The sequence below is a fragment of the Heptranchias perlo genome, chromosome 16 (assembly GCF_035084215.1).
Source record: "Heptranchias perlo isolate sHepPer1 chromosome 16, sHepPer1.hap1, whole genome shotgun sequence".
NCBI classification, from domain to species: Eukaryota; Metazoa; Chordata; class Chondrichthyes; order Hexanchiformes; family Hexanchidae; genus Heptranchias; species Heptranchias perlo.
The window spans coordinates 29,956,674-29,972,432 of record NC_090340.1 but is presented as its reverse complement, the minus strand read 5'-3'; the positions used below and the strand labels follow the sequence as shown (position 1 = coordinate 29,972,432).

Here is a 15,759-nt window from a genome sequence, read left to right as displayed (position 1 = left end):
TATGTGGTGCAGCACCAAGCCACAAAGACCAGGAAGGTATCAGTTTATACCCTTAACCTGTGCTGCCAGGCAAGACAACACTGGGAGACAAATGTCCTCAAGGTTACCAGGCTGGAAGAAAGCCCCATCATCCCAAAACTGGACAAAGTCCTTACTCCTGATTGCTATCCAATGATGCTGCTAAGAATATACATATGAAGTGATTATATAAAGACAGCTGCGATGCTCCCAAAAAGCCCACTGAGAGACTGCTTTTTTTTCCCTCTTGTCTTATATGATTCTGCTGGGCTTATAAGTTAATTCATTAAATCTTCCATATTCATCACCACACTTCATATTTTCCCTCATACTATGGGTCAGATTTTAACTCGGGAAACCCACTCCAGCAAGTTAATTTTCCGCCATGCAGAGGCAGCTGGAGGCCACAGCGATTTTAACTGCCGGGCCTCATTTAAATGCCGCCAGTCCATTCCCACCTGGAATGAGTGAAGAGGGTGCAGAACGGCAGCCTGCAGGCGAAGCTTGGGTGTCCAGCGGCTTCCTGGTCAGTGGCAGGGAGGGAGTTTCAGGAGGGCCTCATGGAAAGAGAGGGAATCAGAGGCAGGAGAGGCTGCAACTCTCCCAGTGGGGCCCAGAGGAGCACTCCTGCTAAAACATTCCTGACTTACCAGAAGGGCTTCTTCTGCCCACAGACCAGCTGAAGACTGGTTTCTGCCTAGCAGGGAAGCCATGGCGGCTTCCCTGCTCAGGCCCCAGTTAAAACTGCATCGGAGTCTGATTGACGTAATAGGATCCTGATTTGCATCAATTTACGAGGCTCCCCCCCCTGGTTTAGGCAGGCGCTTCATTTGCCTGCAAAACCTTGCAGGTTAATATCAGAAATGATTGGGATCTGAGCAGATAACTAGGGTCAGGCGGGAATTCAAAGTCAGGCCAGGATCGTTTGGGAGGCTGCAGGGTTGAGCCTAGATTGGGCAGTTTGCAACAAGATCTTGTAGGAGGCTGCAGAGTTGGATGAAGAACTGGTGAGTTGCTGCTTCAAATCTCCTTCATGAATGCCAGATTTCAAAACAGAAACTCCAACAGCCCAAGTTCATTAAAGAATTCAGAGTCTTTGTACCAAAAGCAGCAAGTTGACATCGTTGGTAATAATGTTAAAAAAAATGAGTAGATAAAAATGTTTCTTAGATTTCAAGTCTTGTTACTAATAACACCATTAAAAGTAGTGATTCTGCCACAGTCCAGGGTTAATTTTCAAGCTTACTTTCATTAGTAGGAGATGGACAATGTTTTAACAATAGAGGGCTCCCGTACATTTTTTTCTCTTGGAGTGCACAACAAAACTAAAATTAATTTTGTAAGAGTTAAATATTGTGTTTTCACCAGCTTTAAGATTGGTGCAAGCTGGACAATTAAAAGATGTGTTGGATTATCATTCTAGTTATTATGATTAGATAAAAGCAAAATTGTTTAACACAGTATTGAATTAGGAATAAAATTTATTAGCTTTCTCAAAGAAATGCATATTTTATGATTTTTGGAATCTGATGGTGTTCCCAATAAACGTCTTTTTTCACTAAATCATTACAAAATCATTAATATATTGTTCATTACTTCAATTTGAAAATGAGGTGATCAGGCATAAGTTTGGACTGTTTTTAAGAACTGCCAACAGAATTCAAATGTCTGTTTTTATATCTATTTCTGGGCCCTGCACACGGCTTTTAATCAATGTATTATACATCAAATTGATAATCTTAACTTCTGATTATTCAAATACATTAAATATTCATAGATAACAGTCCAAATTTTTACATTTTCTTGACTTTCTTCTCCATTAATTATTATGCCTGGAAGCTTTTCAGAGGAGAAGCAGCCATCAGCTTGACTGAACTTGACAAGCTGGCACGGCCCAATTACACTGCTGCTCCAAAGAGCTTTGATGTAGTGGAAACGAAAAGAGATAGGGGCAAATTGTACAGCACATTATGTTAATGACTTGATTTAATACAAGCACTAAACTTTATGTAGACTGTTAAGGAAGATGCTAACACTAATTACGCCACTTTGGTGAGGAAAGGAGGGGACAAGCATTTCAATCTGACAAAGTGCAGCTCATAAATGTTGTAAATGAAATGAAGTAATCCGTGTTTAATTATACATCACAGGCAGCAAAAAGAGACAGGATCTATTGTGAAGCATGGTCTAGAAAACCTGTTGGATTTCTTTTTGATCAAAACATCTAAGAAATAGCTCTGAAGTGTGATATGCCGGTGGTATAATACTATAATTGGCACGCCACTTTAATTACAACACTTAACATGAAAACATACTTGAATTTAAAATACAATTCAGTATGCATTGCAAATTACTGTGTAATTGCAGATCTGCTGAGTTACTGCGTAATTAGAAGATCTGAGTTCTACACCTTAAGCATTCCTGGAAATTTATATTTTTCATTATCTTGCAGTCAACAGGAGAACATGGTTTTTAATCCTATAATTACACTTACTATCTGACAGTATTTCGTCTTGCAGTCTCCCACCCTCCTGAGTCCACAAACCAGTTGTTACTTTTTTATTTTATTACTATATTTTTAGTGTCCACTTCAGCTCTATAGAGTAAATTTGCTTAGTGAATTTAAAATTCAAAATAAATGAGGATTACCATTCCTAAAATACAAATCACAGATATGTAATTTTCTATTTTGTTATGGATAGATTGAGACTTAAAAATTGGGAGCAAATGTCTGATTCCTATTCAAATCAATATGCATTGCAGGCATATTAACACACCATAGACTTTTACTTTGCTATGGAGTCAGTAAATCCTCACTTCAGAATGTCATAAATTTAGATATTTTAGTGCACTGAACATGTAATTAAATATCCTATGGATTCCTCTAGTTAAAAAGGCATCTGTGCCACTATTTGAAATTGGTGGTGGCATTTTTACACCCCTCTGGAGACGGAGAAGTAGACTGACAGCCAATCACCCATGGGCAATTGCTTAATGTAGCTGGTCACATAATGAGATGTTAGATGTACTTTACTTAAGGACTGGATGGGGATTGAAAGCCAATCAGGAATGGTTATTGACTAATGTAGCTGGTTATATTACTTAATGCTAGAAATGCAAGACCATGTAAGAGGATAGAACATCATTGAAAAGGCATGGTTCAAATGACCTTCTGCACTTAGCCTTGATAAATGAATCAATCAGCTGTTTTCAATAAAGACAACAAGCTTAGGTACTGAGATATGTTCTGTAACTGATAGCTCAATAAGCCATTAATGTACACAGAGAGCACTAGAGGTCATTTTGTGCAAGACCTTTTCAATGATACTTTTCCAACTCGGCTATGAAATGCAGCACTTCCCGCAGTAAAATGTTCCTTTTAGCTTTCAGCTAGTACAGACCATCATTAACTGTCAAATGCAGGACTGTAGAGAGAACCTTACACATAATCAACTCAACTTTCAGTATAGGAAAATTTAGTAGGAAGATGCTCACTTTACAAAATAAAAAGCTTTTAAGCTTCTAATCCTCATTTTCTTTGAAAAATGTAACTGCTAACGTTGTTACTCTTCCAAATTAAGTCTGCACATCTTCATAGCAACAAGCAACAACAGAATGTGAACTAAAAAATCAGATTTTGTTATGTGATTGGGAACTGACAGCCATCGATCATTCTGTTAGTTAATCCGAACTCTTGATTTAGTACTCCGTTTTATTAAGCACAGAAATGTCACTCTGCAAATCTAAGTATATAATACGTTTTGGGATTGCCTAGCAACTGTAGGAGGAGGTGGAGAATACTCCTTTTATTTTGAAAACAGGCATTGAATGTTAAAATAAAGGAGGATGAAAATAATGCATGCACAACCATCTCAAAAAAGAAATTACTTCCTTTGCATCTTTCAATTGAATCAACTTTTATGATTTTGTTTGCATTGCATATTGTTACTATTATTTTTCCTTCCATCTGTCATTTTGTGTTATTCCACTTTATTCTTTCCCCACTCACTGTTTCCCTTGATATTGAGCTTCTTTTATCAGCAATAAAGATTTCAAAAAGGATAGTTACTTGCTGTTAAATGATCAGTTCTGTGTATCTTACCTAAACATTACTTTGCTTTGGATTAAAATTGTTTTCTATAGCTTCCAGGATTAAATTTCAAATCTTAAAAGGAATAGACTAACCTGCTTTATATGTTGTGACAGCTGGCCTGGGACAATACAGTCATCACTGTCCGTTATTGATTCCTGAGAATCATCGACAACTAGGAAAGAAGGAAATGCACTGCTGAAAACAATTACAGTGATGGTCTTTCAGAGATTTATAGAAGGAACAGATGGCTACACAATATTGTGATAAAAATATGATTAACCGGTCAAATAACTTCATAAAAAATTATGTCTAACATTAATGGATGTTGTTTTATGACTGTATATTTAAAGAACAAGCAAAATAGTTACATGGATGGCAGGTAAGTATCTTAGTAAATCACATTAGATTTACAAACCATTTTTAGGCCTACATACCTGCCCACAAAATGTCTCAAAAGTAGAAGAGCTTTATTAGACACCAGCTTTCAGAGCAACTTACAATACAATTGGTTGTACAAAGAGGCAAAACTCAATAACTAATACATGTGATATATACATTAAAACACAGTCATAGTAAGCTAAGCTATCACTTTACTTGATTTTGAGAGCAGCCAAATTAGACTATGAAACAATTAAATCATTATATAATGTAGAAAAGGAATACAGTACTACTTATTCCTTATCCTCAGGCTGGGAGGGCACAAGTGATGCTGTATGTCACTGGAACAATAGTTTGTCACTTCAAGGGTTCTAAAGAAAATAACTCAGGTTTATATCTATGTTTTATAACATCCTATTCCAGCCTCTATGGTGGCCCCTCCATTGAAAAAAGTCAATAGATCATAGCACCTGGCAGAATGAATACCCAGGTGCTGTATGTTGTTGACATGTCATTCCTACCTTAGAATGTTTTTTTTATTATTCATTCTCAAGATGTGGACGTCACTGGCAAGGCCAGCCTTTAATGATCATCCCTAGTTGCCCGAGGTTTAATACTACCGAGTGGCTTGCTAGGCTACTTTAGAGGGTAAAAACGGTAGGTTTTCTTCCTTAAAGGATCAGGGAGGGTGTCATACCACAAGGAAGCAGTAATCGTTTGCTCAAAAATGCTCTAGCATTACACTGAATTATTATTTTCTCATGACTTTTTTTGCTGCTTGGTAACCATGCTGTACTTGTTTATCTTATACCAAAGTTTCTTTACAAATTAAGTTATTTTTCTTGATTTTCTGGTATATATAGGGCATATTAGTAAATAGTATTCCATATTGTTGCAAAAGGGGTCGCATATTTTCCCCTTAGAACTCCCTTTTTTACTGCCATCAGTTATGGCAGCCTGAGGAGCAGAGCAGGCTCAAGGGGCCGAATGCCCTGCTCCTGCTCCTATTACTTATGAAATATTTGAGCAAATCTTTGGCTTACACCTTTCCATATCACACTGTTGTCTAATCCTTCATTTCTTTTTGTTTTATTAATGATTTTACTGGTTGTGGATTTGTATGCACATTCTTCCCAAACAAAGCCCAGCTCTATTTCACATAATGTGATCTTGATATAAGTTAGTCATAAAGAATATTCATAAGATAAGGAATGATGGGACGAAATGGATTATTCACCTCAATGAACCAGTTCCTTCCAGAGACCATGTACATTCTCTCATCATGCACTCCTCTTCAACAGTTTAATCTCCGGGGGGTAAGTTCTGCATAAATGCTACATGATCCCCAGAGCAAAAGAAGCAAATCTCCAGATTATCTATCAGCTCTATTCAACTCTGGCCAGATATAATCATCAACCCCCTTCCTTCCAGCCCAATGGCACAAAAACCATTGTGCCCGCTGAAATATTTGAGCATCTCATCCCATACTTATTTTACCAAAAACTTCAATCCTGATCTAACCGTATAGTTGCAAGTTCTTTCTTTCTGGTTATCCAGCTCTTTTATGAAGGAGTTAATCATCTCAGCACCAACTACCTTTGTTGGGCGCCTGTTCCACATATCCAGCACTCTGTGGAGGAAAACCCATTTATTACTAATCTGTGGCTTGCTTGTGGATTGTTGATTTTAAACCCATGCCTTCTAGTGCTTGTAGTCCAAACCCACATAAATCATAACAAACATAACTAATCCATTGATCCCAAAGTTTTGGAGTAGATATGCTGCAAAGGAAATCTTTTATGTCTGCTCCATTACAGTGCACAAACTTGAGACAACTTTGTGGCATTCTGTAAATAAGATTAATGAATTAAGCTACTAACCTTGGCCAGGTTCTGGTTCATCTAGTTTGCCGGTTGCTCCTGAAATAGCTGAACTCAGTTCTGATGAAAATGCTGAGCTCTCTTCTTCACTTTCTGAAGCCTGTCCATTTTCAAACTCTGTGCCCATGACATCCTGTGTTTTTAAAGCATGCTATTTATTACAGTTGTTTTTCAAAGAACATGATTTTTTCACTACCAAATGAGTACAGTATTTAGAAAAAGGAAAGTAAAAGTGGATTCTAATGTGAAATGTAGCATAGAACTAGATCAATGATTTAGTTGATGCAATACATAGCATTTTCTACACTGAAACTTCTATAAATGCAGCACTATGTTAAAAGCCAAATGTCCTGTAGGTGAGAATGAGTATGTTCCTATGTTCCTATTTCTATCACAAAAAAGTATTTAAGTTTCAGAATTATTTACTGACTACAAACTCAGCATGGCTATAAAATTCTGACTGAGTCTAGAACAGATTCTAGGAGAAGCATTGGTATTTTAAACATAGGTGTAACTGCAAATGTGAACTTGATTGTTAGACAGATAGCCTTGCTGGTTGGTTAACATTAGTCATAATCCTGGAACTCCCTACCTAACAGCACTGTGGGAGAACCTTCACCACACAGACTGCAGTGGTTCAAGAAGGCGACTCACCACCATCTTCTCAAGGGCAATTAGGGATGGACAATAAGTGCTGGCTTTGCCAGCGACGCCCACATCCCATGAATGAATAAAAACAAATAACATTAAAATTTAAAAATATAAAAATGAACATTGAAATCTCAACAATTCACAAAAATGTCACAGGACAATCTCAAGGATACAATCTTGTTTAGGACTGCATGTCAAATAATACTAATGTGATCACCATATCAGGATGCAAAATCTACATGCCATTTACAATAGTAGATTTTTTTTTGAAGAAGTGTGCCTTCGTCAAGCCAAAGTGGTGTTATTATCTGTAGTAGGTCCTGGCCACTCAATCCCATTTTATTTATCAAGGTGCTTCCTGAAGACTGACTAGTAACTGAATGACAAGAATCTGAAATTTTTGTTTGTGGTGCAGAAGATGCTCAACTGAGTGCATTCACTTAGAAGTCACCTCCAGAAATTGTGCACAAATTATGAAAGAAAAGGGAATGAATCATACTTTTAATGAACAGGCCTAATGGCCCTGATATTAGAATGGAGGCAGGATTGCAGCGGGGTGGGGGGGGGAGGGGGGTGGGTGATTGGGCGTGTGGGTAACCCGACCAGTAAAAAATGGCAGTTTCACACGAGATCGCAATTCAATTGGAACCACTTAACGTGGCTTCTGGGTTTGCCGTTCGAAAGCGCAGCGGGCGGACTGTGCACCCGCATCACAGGCTGTCAGCTGGAGGAGCTCTATTTAAAGGGCCATTGCTCCAAAGGCTTTTGCTGAAGCAGACACCCACAGACCACAGCGGAGCAGCACAGGGGCAAGGCTGCTTCAAGGTTTAACGATGCCTCACTCCAGGTGCTACTGGATGGGGTGAGGAGGAGGAGGGATGGGTTTTTCCCAGAGGACTTACCAAATGGCCTGCCTCTGCCACCAAGAAGGCCTGGCTTGAGGTGGCAGAGGAGGTCACCAGCAGCAGCAATATATCCCGCACCTGGATCCAGTGCAGGAAGCGCTTCAATGACCTAACTAGGTCAGCAAAAGTGAGTACACTTACTGATTCTCCTTCATTCCCTGCTGCACATTACCGACCCCCCTCCCCCAACTCATTCTGCACTGCCAAGACTACTCTATCATGTCACTCCTCACACCCACTTAAGGCTCATCCGCAACTTACCTGCACTTCCTCAGCACTTCCTCACCTCCCCATTAGTCACCCCACCACTACCACTCACCCCAATCCTCATCCAATGTATCATACTCACCCTCTGATGCATCTCTTTCACGGTTAGCCTCACCCAAAGCAATGCATTGATCGGATGGCCACTTCACCATCACTCACTCACACATCTGTTCTTTGTCCCCTTCTAGGAGAAGAGGCCGCAAAATGCACGCGACAGGGCGAGGACTGGAGGGGGGCCTCCACAAATACTGGTCCTCACTAACGTGGCGCAGGAGTGCCTATCCATCAGGGACGGCGAGACTGACACCCCACAAATATCTGGTGACACAACTATAACATTCATCACACACAATATGAATTGATGTTAACATGCCTTGCCATCTTCAATACCTCAGTATACTCATTGCAACATGATACATCTGTGATGATGCTTAATATTGCCTTCTGTTCTCTTACGGGGCCTTCAGCGAACGCAGTGACGGCACAGGGCGATTCCTCAGAGGACCTGCCATGCACCGTCATATCTTAGCGAGCCATCCACCAGTGTAGATACGCACAACTCGGTGGGTGCTAGTCTGTGGAACTCCTTTACATTAGTACTCAGTTACTTGGGTTGGCACACGGTGAGTCACCACACACAAGTGAACACGAGCAGACACTGGTGGCAGGGGCAGCTGTGGAGAGTCCGCGTCGGTGGGAGCACTCTTCTACAGGCTCTGCTCAGCTGGATGCCGATGCGGAACCCTGGGGGCCATCCTTTAAAAGGAGAATGATCGAGGGACAGCAGCACATTTGCAAGGTACTCAAACAGGTGCCATGCGCACTCTCCACAATAGCGCAGAGGATGGAGGAGTCCAACTCCTGCATGAGTGGAATGGTGGCACAGGTACGGGAGGGAATCTCTGAGATACTGTCACAGGGACGTGAGCAACTCTCTGAGATAGTGTCACAGGTAAGTGCGGGAATGTCTGCGATGGAGAGAAGACTAGCCTCCGGTGAGCTTCAAGCACGGCTCACAAATGAATCCATTCAGGGCCTGACAACGGCTGTTTGGACTCAGGGTGAACAATATTCTGCCACCTTAAACATGCTGACATATTCTTTAGAAGTGGCCTTCCAACGCATCACACATGTCCACCACACTGTTCTCCAGCAGGGTGGTAGGAGTGATGTGGGCCTGGCCCAGGGGAGGGCTGATGGCGAAAGGGGACATGGAAGTGGGGACACCACTCAAAACGCTCCCACGTCTCACTCGTTGCCCCCCTCTCAACTAGTACCCGCAATGCTGCCTCCTCTCCAGGTGGCCGAGTCTGTCCCTGCACAGGTGTACGTGGAGGTCTCCAAAACAGAGAGGAAGTAGACCCAAAGCATCTAAGCAGTCAGAGCATGAACATGAGCAACCTGCCGCTACCTCTGCTGCAGCCACAGGGAATGCACCACATAGAAATAGTCGTAAGAGGAAGGCGAAGGTTTTGTGAGCACGAAGGGTTTGCACAAGGGTGTTTGACAGACAGTCTTGTTTTTCATTTATATTTGCTTTTTTGTTAAAGTGATATTAAATGTTATGATTGTCACCACTACTGCCACGTCTTGCCCATTCTTGACTGGCTTTTGTGATAGGGCCCTTTCATGAGGTTCACCATGAACAGCGACACTTGATGCCACCCAATGAGTCACTTTACAGTGGGTGTATGTGTAGTTGCAGGACTGTTTTGTGCTGGGAGGGGTGGGCGGCCTGGTGTGGGAGCTGCTCTTTCTAGGTGGTGTGAGGACTGGACTATTCTCACTTTCTGATCTTATGAGAACCGTTCACATATCAGTGACTCGTTGGCCTCACGAGCAGCCAGGTGAGCTGCTGCTCTGCCCATGGGTTCTTCCTTCTCCTCAATGTGGATGGTAGATGTGGATGGAACCTCCTCAAGCAGCACCCCTCTCTGTTGTGCAATTTTGTGCAAGGCACAACACACTACTATAATGCGTCCCACTATGTCTGGTGCGTATTGAAGCGCTCCCCCAGAACGATCAAGGCACCTAAATAGCATCCTGAGCAGCCCAATAGCATGCTCAATTGTAGTCCTAGTAGCGATGTGGCTGTCGTTATATCGACGCTGTTGCTCAGTGATAGGGTTCCTCAGAGGTGCCATTAGCCGCATGAACAGGGGGTTTACCTTGTACCCGAGGAGCCAGCCCTTAAGGGTGTTCGGTGCGTGGAAAAGGGGCAGGATGTTGGATTCCCTCAGGATGAAGGAATCGTGGCAGCTGCCAAGGAATCTTGCACACACGTGAAGGAATCTTTTGCGGTGGTCACAAACGAGCTGAGTGTTGATGGAGTGATACCCCTTTCTGTTGATGAACAGTCCTGGCTCGTGTGGAGGTGCTCGTATTGTTATATGAGTGCAATCGATTACAGCCTGCACCCATGGGAAGCCAGCCACAGAGTGGAATCCCACTGCCCTCTCCATCTGGCTGAGGTTGTCCATGGGGAAGTTGACTTCCCCGTATGTACTGCGAGGCCCTGCGAAACAAGCTGTCGGTGACCTGCCTTATGCACTTGTGTGCAGACGACTGAGAGACCCCGGCGATGTCCCCGGTGGCACCCTGGAATGATCCGTAGGCGAAGAAGTTGAGGGCAGTGATGACTTTGACAGCGACGGATAATGCGATGCTGCTCAGCCCTACGGGAGCAGCTCGGCATGAAGGGGGCTGCCGATGTCTGCAACTACCCGGCGACTCACTCTGAGCCTCCGTATGCACTGCTCCTCAGAGAGGTCCAGGAAGCTGAGTCTCGGTCTGTAGACCCTGTGGCGAGGGTAGTGTCTCCTGCAACGTCTCTCTCTCTGTTGTTGCCCTCTGTGTTCTTGTGTAGGTCCCTGTGGCCCAGCACTGTGTTGTGGAGCTGCAAGTGGCGGAAGTGCACGCCATGCCTGGCGAGGCTGGTGATGTTGCTCGTCCTCGGATGTAATATGGTGAATGCAGCCATGGCGCCCCCCCCCCCCCCCCATTCCTGATGGTGTGAGTTTGAGGGAGTTCCAAAAATTGTTAAATATGTGTGAACAGAAGAATTGTGAGTGGAACGTAAGAATTTTCATTGAAAACACAAAGATCTCGCAGCCAAAAGTTTGTGTGAAAGAACTGAATGCCCTGCAGCAAGAACTCACCTTTTCTCCCCATCTGTCAAACAAGCATTTGAATGTTCAACTGGCTGCTGGCTGAAACACGTCTGGTAGAACATGGAGTGTTTCCCACAGGATGGGAAACACGCTGAGGATGTTTCAAAATCGGACCTCTGCCTTAATATGGACAAAATTAAGTACTTCAAGTATGTACATAAGTCTCTTAACTATCATCCTGCCGATTTTAATTGCCGGTGTGACTTCCGCATTCTGGGAGGCGCGTGCGCACCCAGATGTGTCAATGGGGAACCCAGAAGTCTGCGGGTTGGGGCCGGGTTCCATACCCGCTCGGGATTTCCCCGATTTTTGGAGGCCCCCCCCCGCCTCCAACTTCATTCCAAAATCGACCCCAATATGTTTTCAGAACTCCTACTAGGTGCTGAACTGATAGGGACAACAACTACCTCTTATACCCCAGAATCCAACTTCTATAGTATCCTTAAAGAGCAGGAGGATGACTGGACTCAGATCAGTTGTAAGAGCTGTCATAACATTAAACAGATTGCTCTTAATTCTACAAAAAGCAAAATACTGCGATGCTGGAAATCTGAAATAAAAACAGAAAATGCCAGAAATACTCAGCAGGTCAGGCAGCATCTATGGAAAGGTCATTGGCCTGAGATGTTAACCCTACATTTCTCTTTCCACATGAGCTGTTTGCTCTTAATTCTAGTCAACTGACATGGCACTGAAATTATTGATATGGCCACGTGACCTGTGCACATTAGTTATAGAATCATACGGCACAGAAGGAGGCCACTCGGCCCATCATGCCTGCGATCACCAGACATCGAGGGAGAAATCTGTTGTGAGGATTAAACAGGATGGTGGCTCTTGTAGTGAGTTACTACTGTGCATCTTCTACTGAGGCAGAATCTGTTGATGCCATCCAAAAGTTATGACAGTATTTGGGAATTCACTGTGCCAAGAGGCTCAAGTGCAGGGATATAGTGAAGAGTTTGGCACTATAAATACGCCGCTGACTCCAATTTCTGGCCTTGAAGTACTGGCTGTGATTTAGTGGTCAGATTTGTAAGATGACAGTTGTTTCTGAATGCCAAAGAAAATATCTTCTGGCAGATATTAAGACCTAAGTCCATATAAAAACTGCTACTATATGGAGGAAAGCTCTCCGGGGGAAAAACTGGACCTCATTGCTCCTGTTTTTTTAAACACGAAACAGGGCGAAAAGGTCCAATTTCGCAGGGCTACATCCAGTGCTCCAAATGTGCCTCAATTATGCCAGACAACATTTTCACTTGGATGATAATCAGGCATTCCTGGTGGCTGCCTAAAACAGGCGTTAGGTCATACGAACATACAAATTTAGAACAGGAGTCAGCCATTCGGCCCTTCAAGCCTGCTCTGCCATTTGATAAGATCATGGCTGATCTGATTGCGACCTCAACCCTACTTTCCCGTCTACCAACTATAACCTTTGACTCCCTTGTTAATTAGGGATCTATCTAACTCAGCCTTAAAAATATTCGATGACCCTGCCTCCACCGCAGTCTGGGGAAGGGAGTTCCACAGACTCACGACCCTCCGAGAGATAAAAATTCTCCTCATCTCCATCTTAAATGGGAGACCCCTTATTTTAAAATTGTGGCCCCTAGTTCTAGTCTCTCCCACAAGGGGAAACATCCTCGCAGCATCTACCCCTTCTAGTCCCCTCCGGATCTTATATGTTTCAATAAGATCACCTCTCATTCTTCTAAACTCCAGTGTATGCAGGCCCAACTTGTCCAGCCTTTCCTCATAAGTTAACCCCCTCATCCCAGGAATCAGTCGAGTGAACCTTCTCTGACCCACCTCTAAAGCAATTATGTCCTTTCTTAAATAAGGAAACCAAAACTGCACACAGTATTCTAGATGTAGCCTCACCAATGCCCTGTACAACTGTAGCAAAACATCTCTGCTTTTATATTCAAGTTCACATTTTCCCACATTATACTCCATCTGCCAGATTTTTGCCCATTCACTTAACCTATCTATATCCCTTTGCAGACTCCTTTTGTCCTCTTCATAACTTACCTTCCGACCTACCTTTGTGTCATCAGCAAATTTAGCAACCATTCATTCGGTCCCTTCATCCAAGTCATTGATATAGATTGTAAACAGCTGAGGTCCAAGCACTGATCCCTGTGGCACCTCATTCGTTACATCTTGCCAACCTGAAATGGACCCATTTATGCCTACTCTATGTTTCCTGTTAGCTATCCAATCTTTTATCCATGCTAATATGTTACCTCCTACACCATGAGCTCTTGTTTTGTGTAGTAGCCTTTGATGTGGCACCATGTCAAAAGCCTTCTGGAAATCCAAGTACACCACATCCACAGATCCCCTTTATCCACGTTGCTTGTTACTTCCTCAAAGAACTCGAATAAATTAGTCAAACACGATTTCCCTTTCACAAAGCCATGTTGACTCTGCCTGATTGCACTGAGATTTTCTAAGTGCCCTACTATAACCTCCTTAATAATAGATTCTAGCATTTTCCCTATGACAGATGTTAAGCTAACTGGCCTGTAGTTTCCTGCTTTCTGTCTCCCTCCTTTCTTGAATAAAGGAGTTACATTTGCTATTTTCCAATCTGATGGGACCCTTCCAGAATCTAGGGAATTTTGGAAAATTAATACCAATGCATCTACTATCTCTGCAGCCACTTCTTTTAAGACCCTGGGGTGAAGTCCGTCAGGACCTGGGGACTTGTCAGCTTTTAGTTCTAATATTTTTTTCAGAACCCTTTCCCTGGTGATTATAAACGTTTTAAGTTCCTCCCTCCCTTTCACCTCTTGATTCACAATTATTTCTGGCATGTTATTTGTATCCTCTACAGTGAAGACGGACACAAAATATCTGTTCAATTCATCCGCCATTTCCTTATTCTCCATTATTAATTCCCCAGACTCACTCTCTAGAGGACCAACGCTCACGTTACTTACTCTTTTCCTTTTTAAATACCTGTAGAAACTCTTACTATCTGTTTTTATATTTCTAGCTAGCTTTCTCTCGTACTCTAATTTCTCCCTCCTTATTATTCTTTTAGTCATTCTTTGCTGTTTTTTATATTCTGTCCAATCTTCTGACCTGCCACTAATCTTTGCAGAATTGTATGCTTTTTCTTTCAATTTGATACTATCTTTATCTTCCTTAGTTAGCGACGGATGGTACGTCCTTCCCCAGAGTCTTTCTTTCTCACTGGAATGTATCTTTGCTGGGTGTTATGAAATATCTCATTAAATGTCTGCCACTGCATCTCTACTGACATATCCCTTAACTTAAGTTCCCAGTTCACTTTACCATCTCTGTCTTCATGCCCTCATAATTGCCCTTATTTAAGTTTAAAACACTAGTCTTAGACTTATTCTTTTCTCCCTCAAACTGAATGTGAAATTCAATCATATTGTGATCACTGCTACCCAGAGGCTCCTTTACAATGAGGTCATTAATTAATCGTGTCTCAATACACATTACCAGATCTAGAATAGCCTGGTCTCTGGTTGGCTCTAGAACGTCTGCTCTAAGAAACTGTCCCGAAAGCACTCTATGAACTCATCTTCCAGGCTACCTTTGCCAATCAGATTCTTCCAATCTATATGTAGATTAAAATCACCCATGATTATCGCTGTTCTTTTCTCGCAAGCCCCCATTATTTCCTATATACCCTGTCCTACAGTGTGGTTATTGTTAGGGGGCCTATAAACTACTCCCCCAAGTGACTTCTTGCCTTTACTATTTCTTATCTCTACCCAAACTGATTCTACATCTTGGTCTTTAGAACTAAGGCCATTTCTCTCTATTATACTCATGTCATCCTTAATTAACAGAACTACCCCTCCACCTTTTCCTAGCTTTCTGTCCTTCCAAAATATCAAGTACCCTTGAATATTCAGGTCCCTTGTATATGTTAATGAAGGGCTTACCACCTATTCAAGGACCTCTCTCGGAAATTCGGCAGGACTGAACGAAGCACGTGCCTGGCATGCTCCGCTCAGGTCTCCCTGTTCTTGCTGCAGCACAACCAGGGTTCCTTTAGGGGACCGCCAACAAAAAAGTAAGTTTCTTCTTTTTAACTTACCCTCATGCGGAGTCAGTAGGAGCAGCAGTGCTCCTTCTGACTCCACAGCACTCCTCAAGGCCGCTGCCACCCAACGTTGCACCCCCCCCCCACCGCCCCACCTCTTCTCTTCTTCCCCCTCCCAGGACCAACCTGAGGGCTGCTGCCAGCATCGCCACAACTGGCGAGCTGCCTCTGCATGCCCGATTGGTGTCCGCAGCTCACTGGAATTTTGCTGATGAGGCCCAATTTTGGATGGGGCTCCAGCTTCTGATGCGGTCTGGGCAGGTCACCTTTTTCAGGGCTAAACCAATTTCTAGCCCTTGGTTCC

The 15,759-nt window shown here is 42.8% G+C and overlaps 1 protein-coding gene across 2 annotated transcripts in view; it reads right to left on the bottom strand.

Moving 5' to 3' along the window:
• Positions 1 to 15,759, bottom strand: part of rpgrip1l (RPGRIP1 like) — a 186,697-nt gene that overhangs the window by 44,991 nt on the left and 125,947 nt on the right. For both annotated transcript variants that reach the window (XM_067997882.1, XM_067997883.1), the window contains 2 exons: positions 6,370 to 6,502; positions 4,204 to 4,283 (listed from right to left, as the gene is read on the bottom strand). In XM_067997882.1, coding sequence (XP_067853983.1) covers positions 4,204 to 4,283; positions 6,370 to 6,502 — 213 coding nt within the window. The remainder of the gene's footprint in view (positions 1 to 4,203; positions 4,284 to 6,369; positions 6,503 to 15,759) is intronic.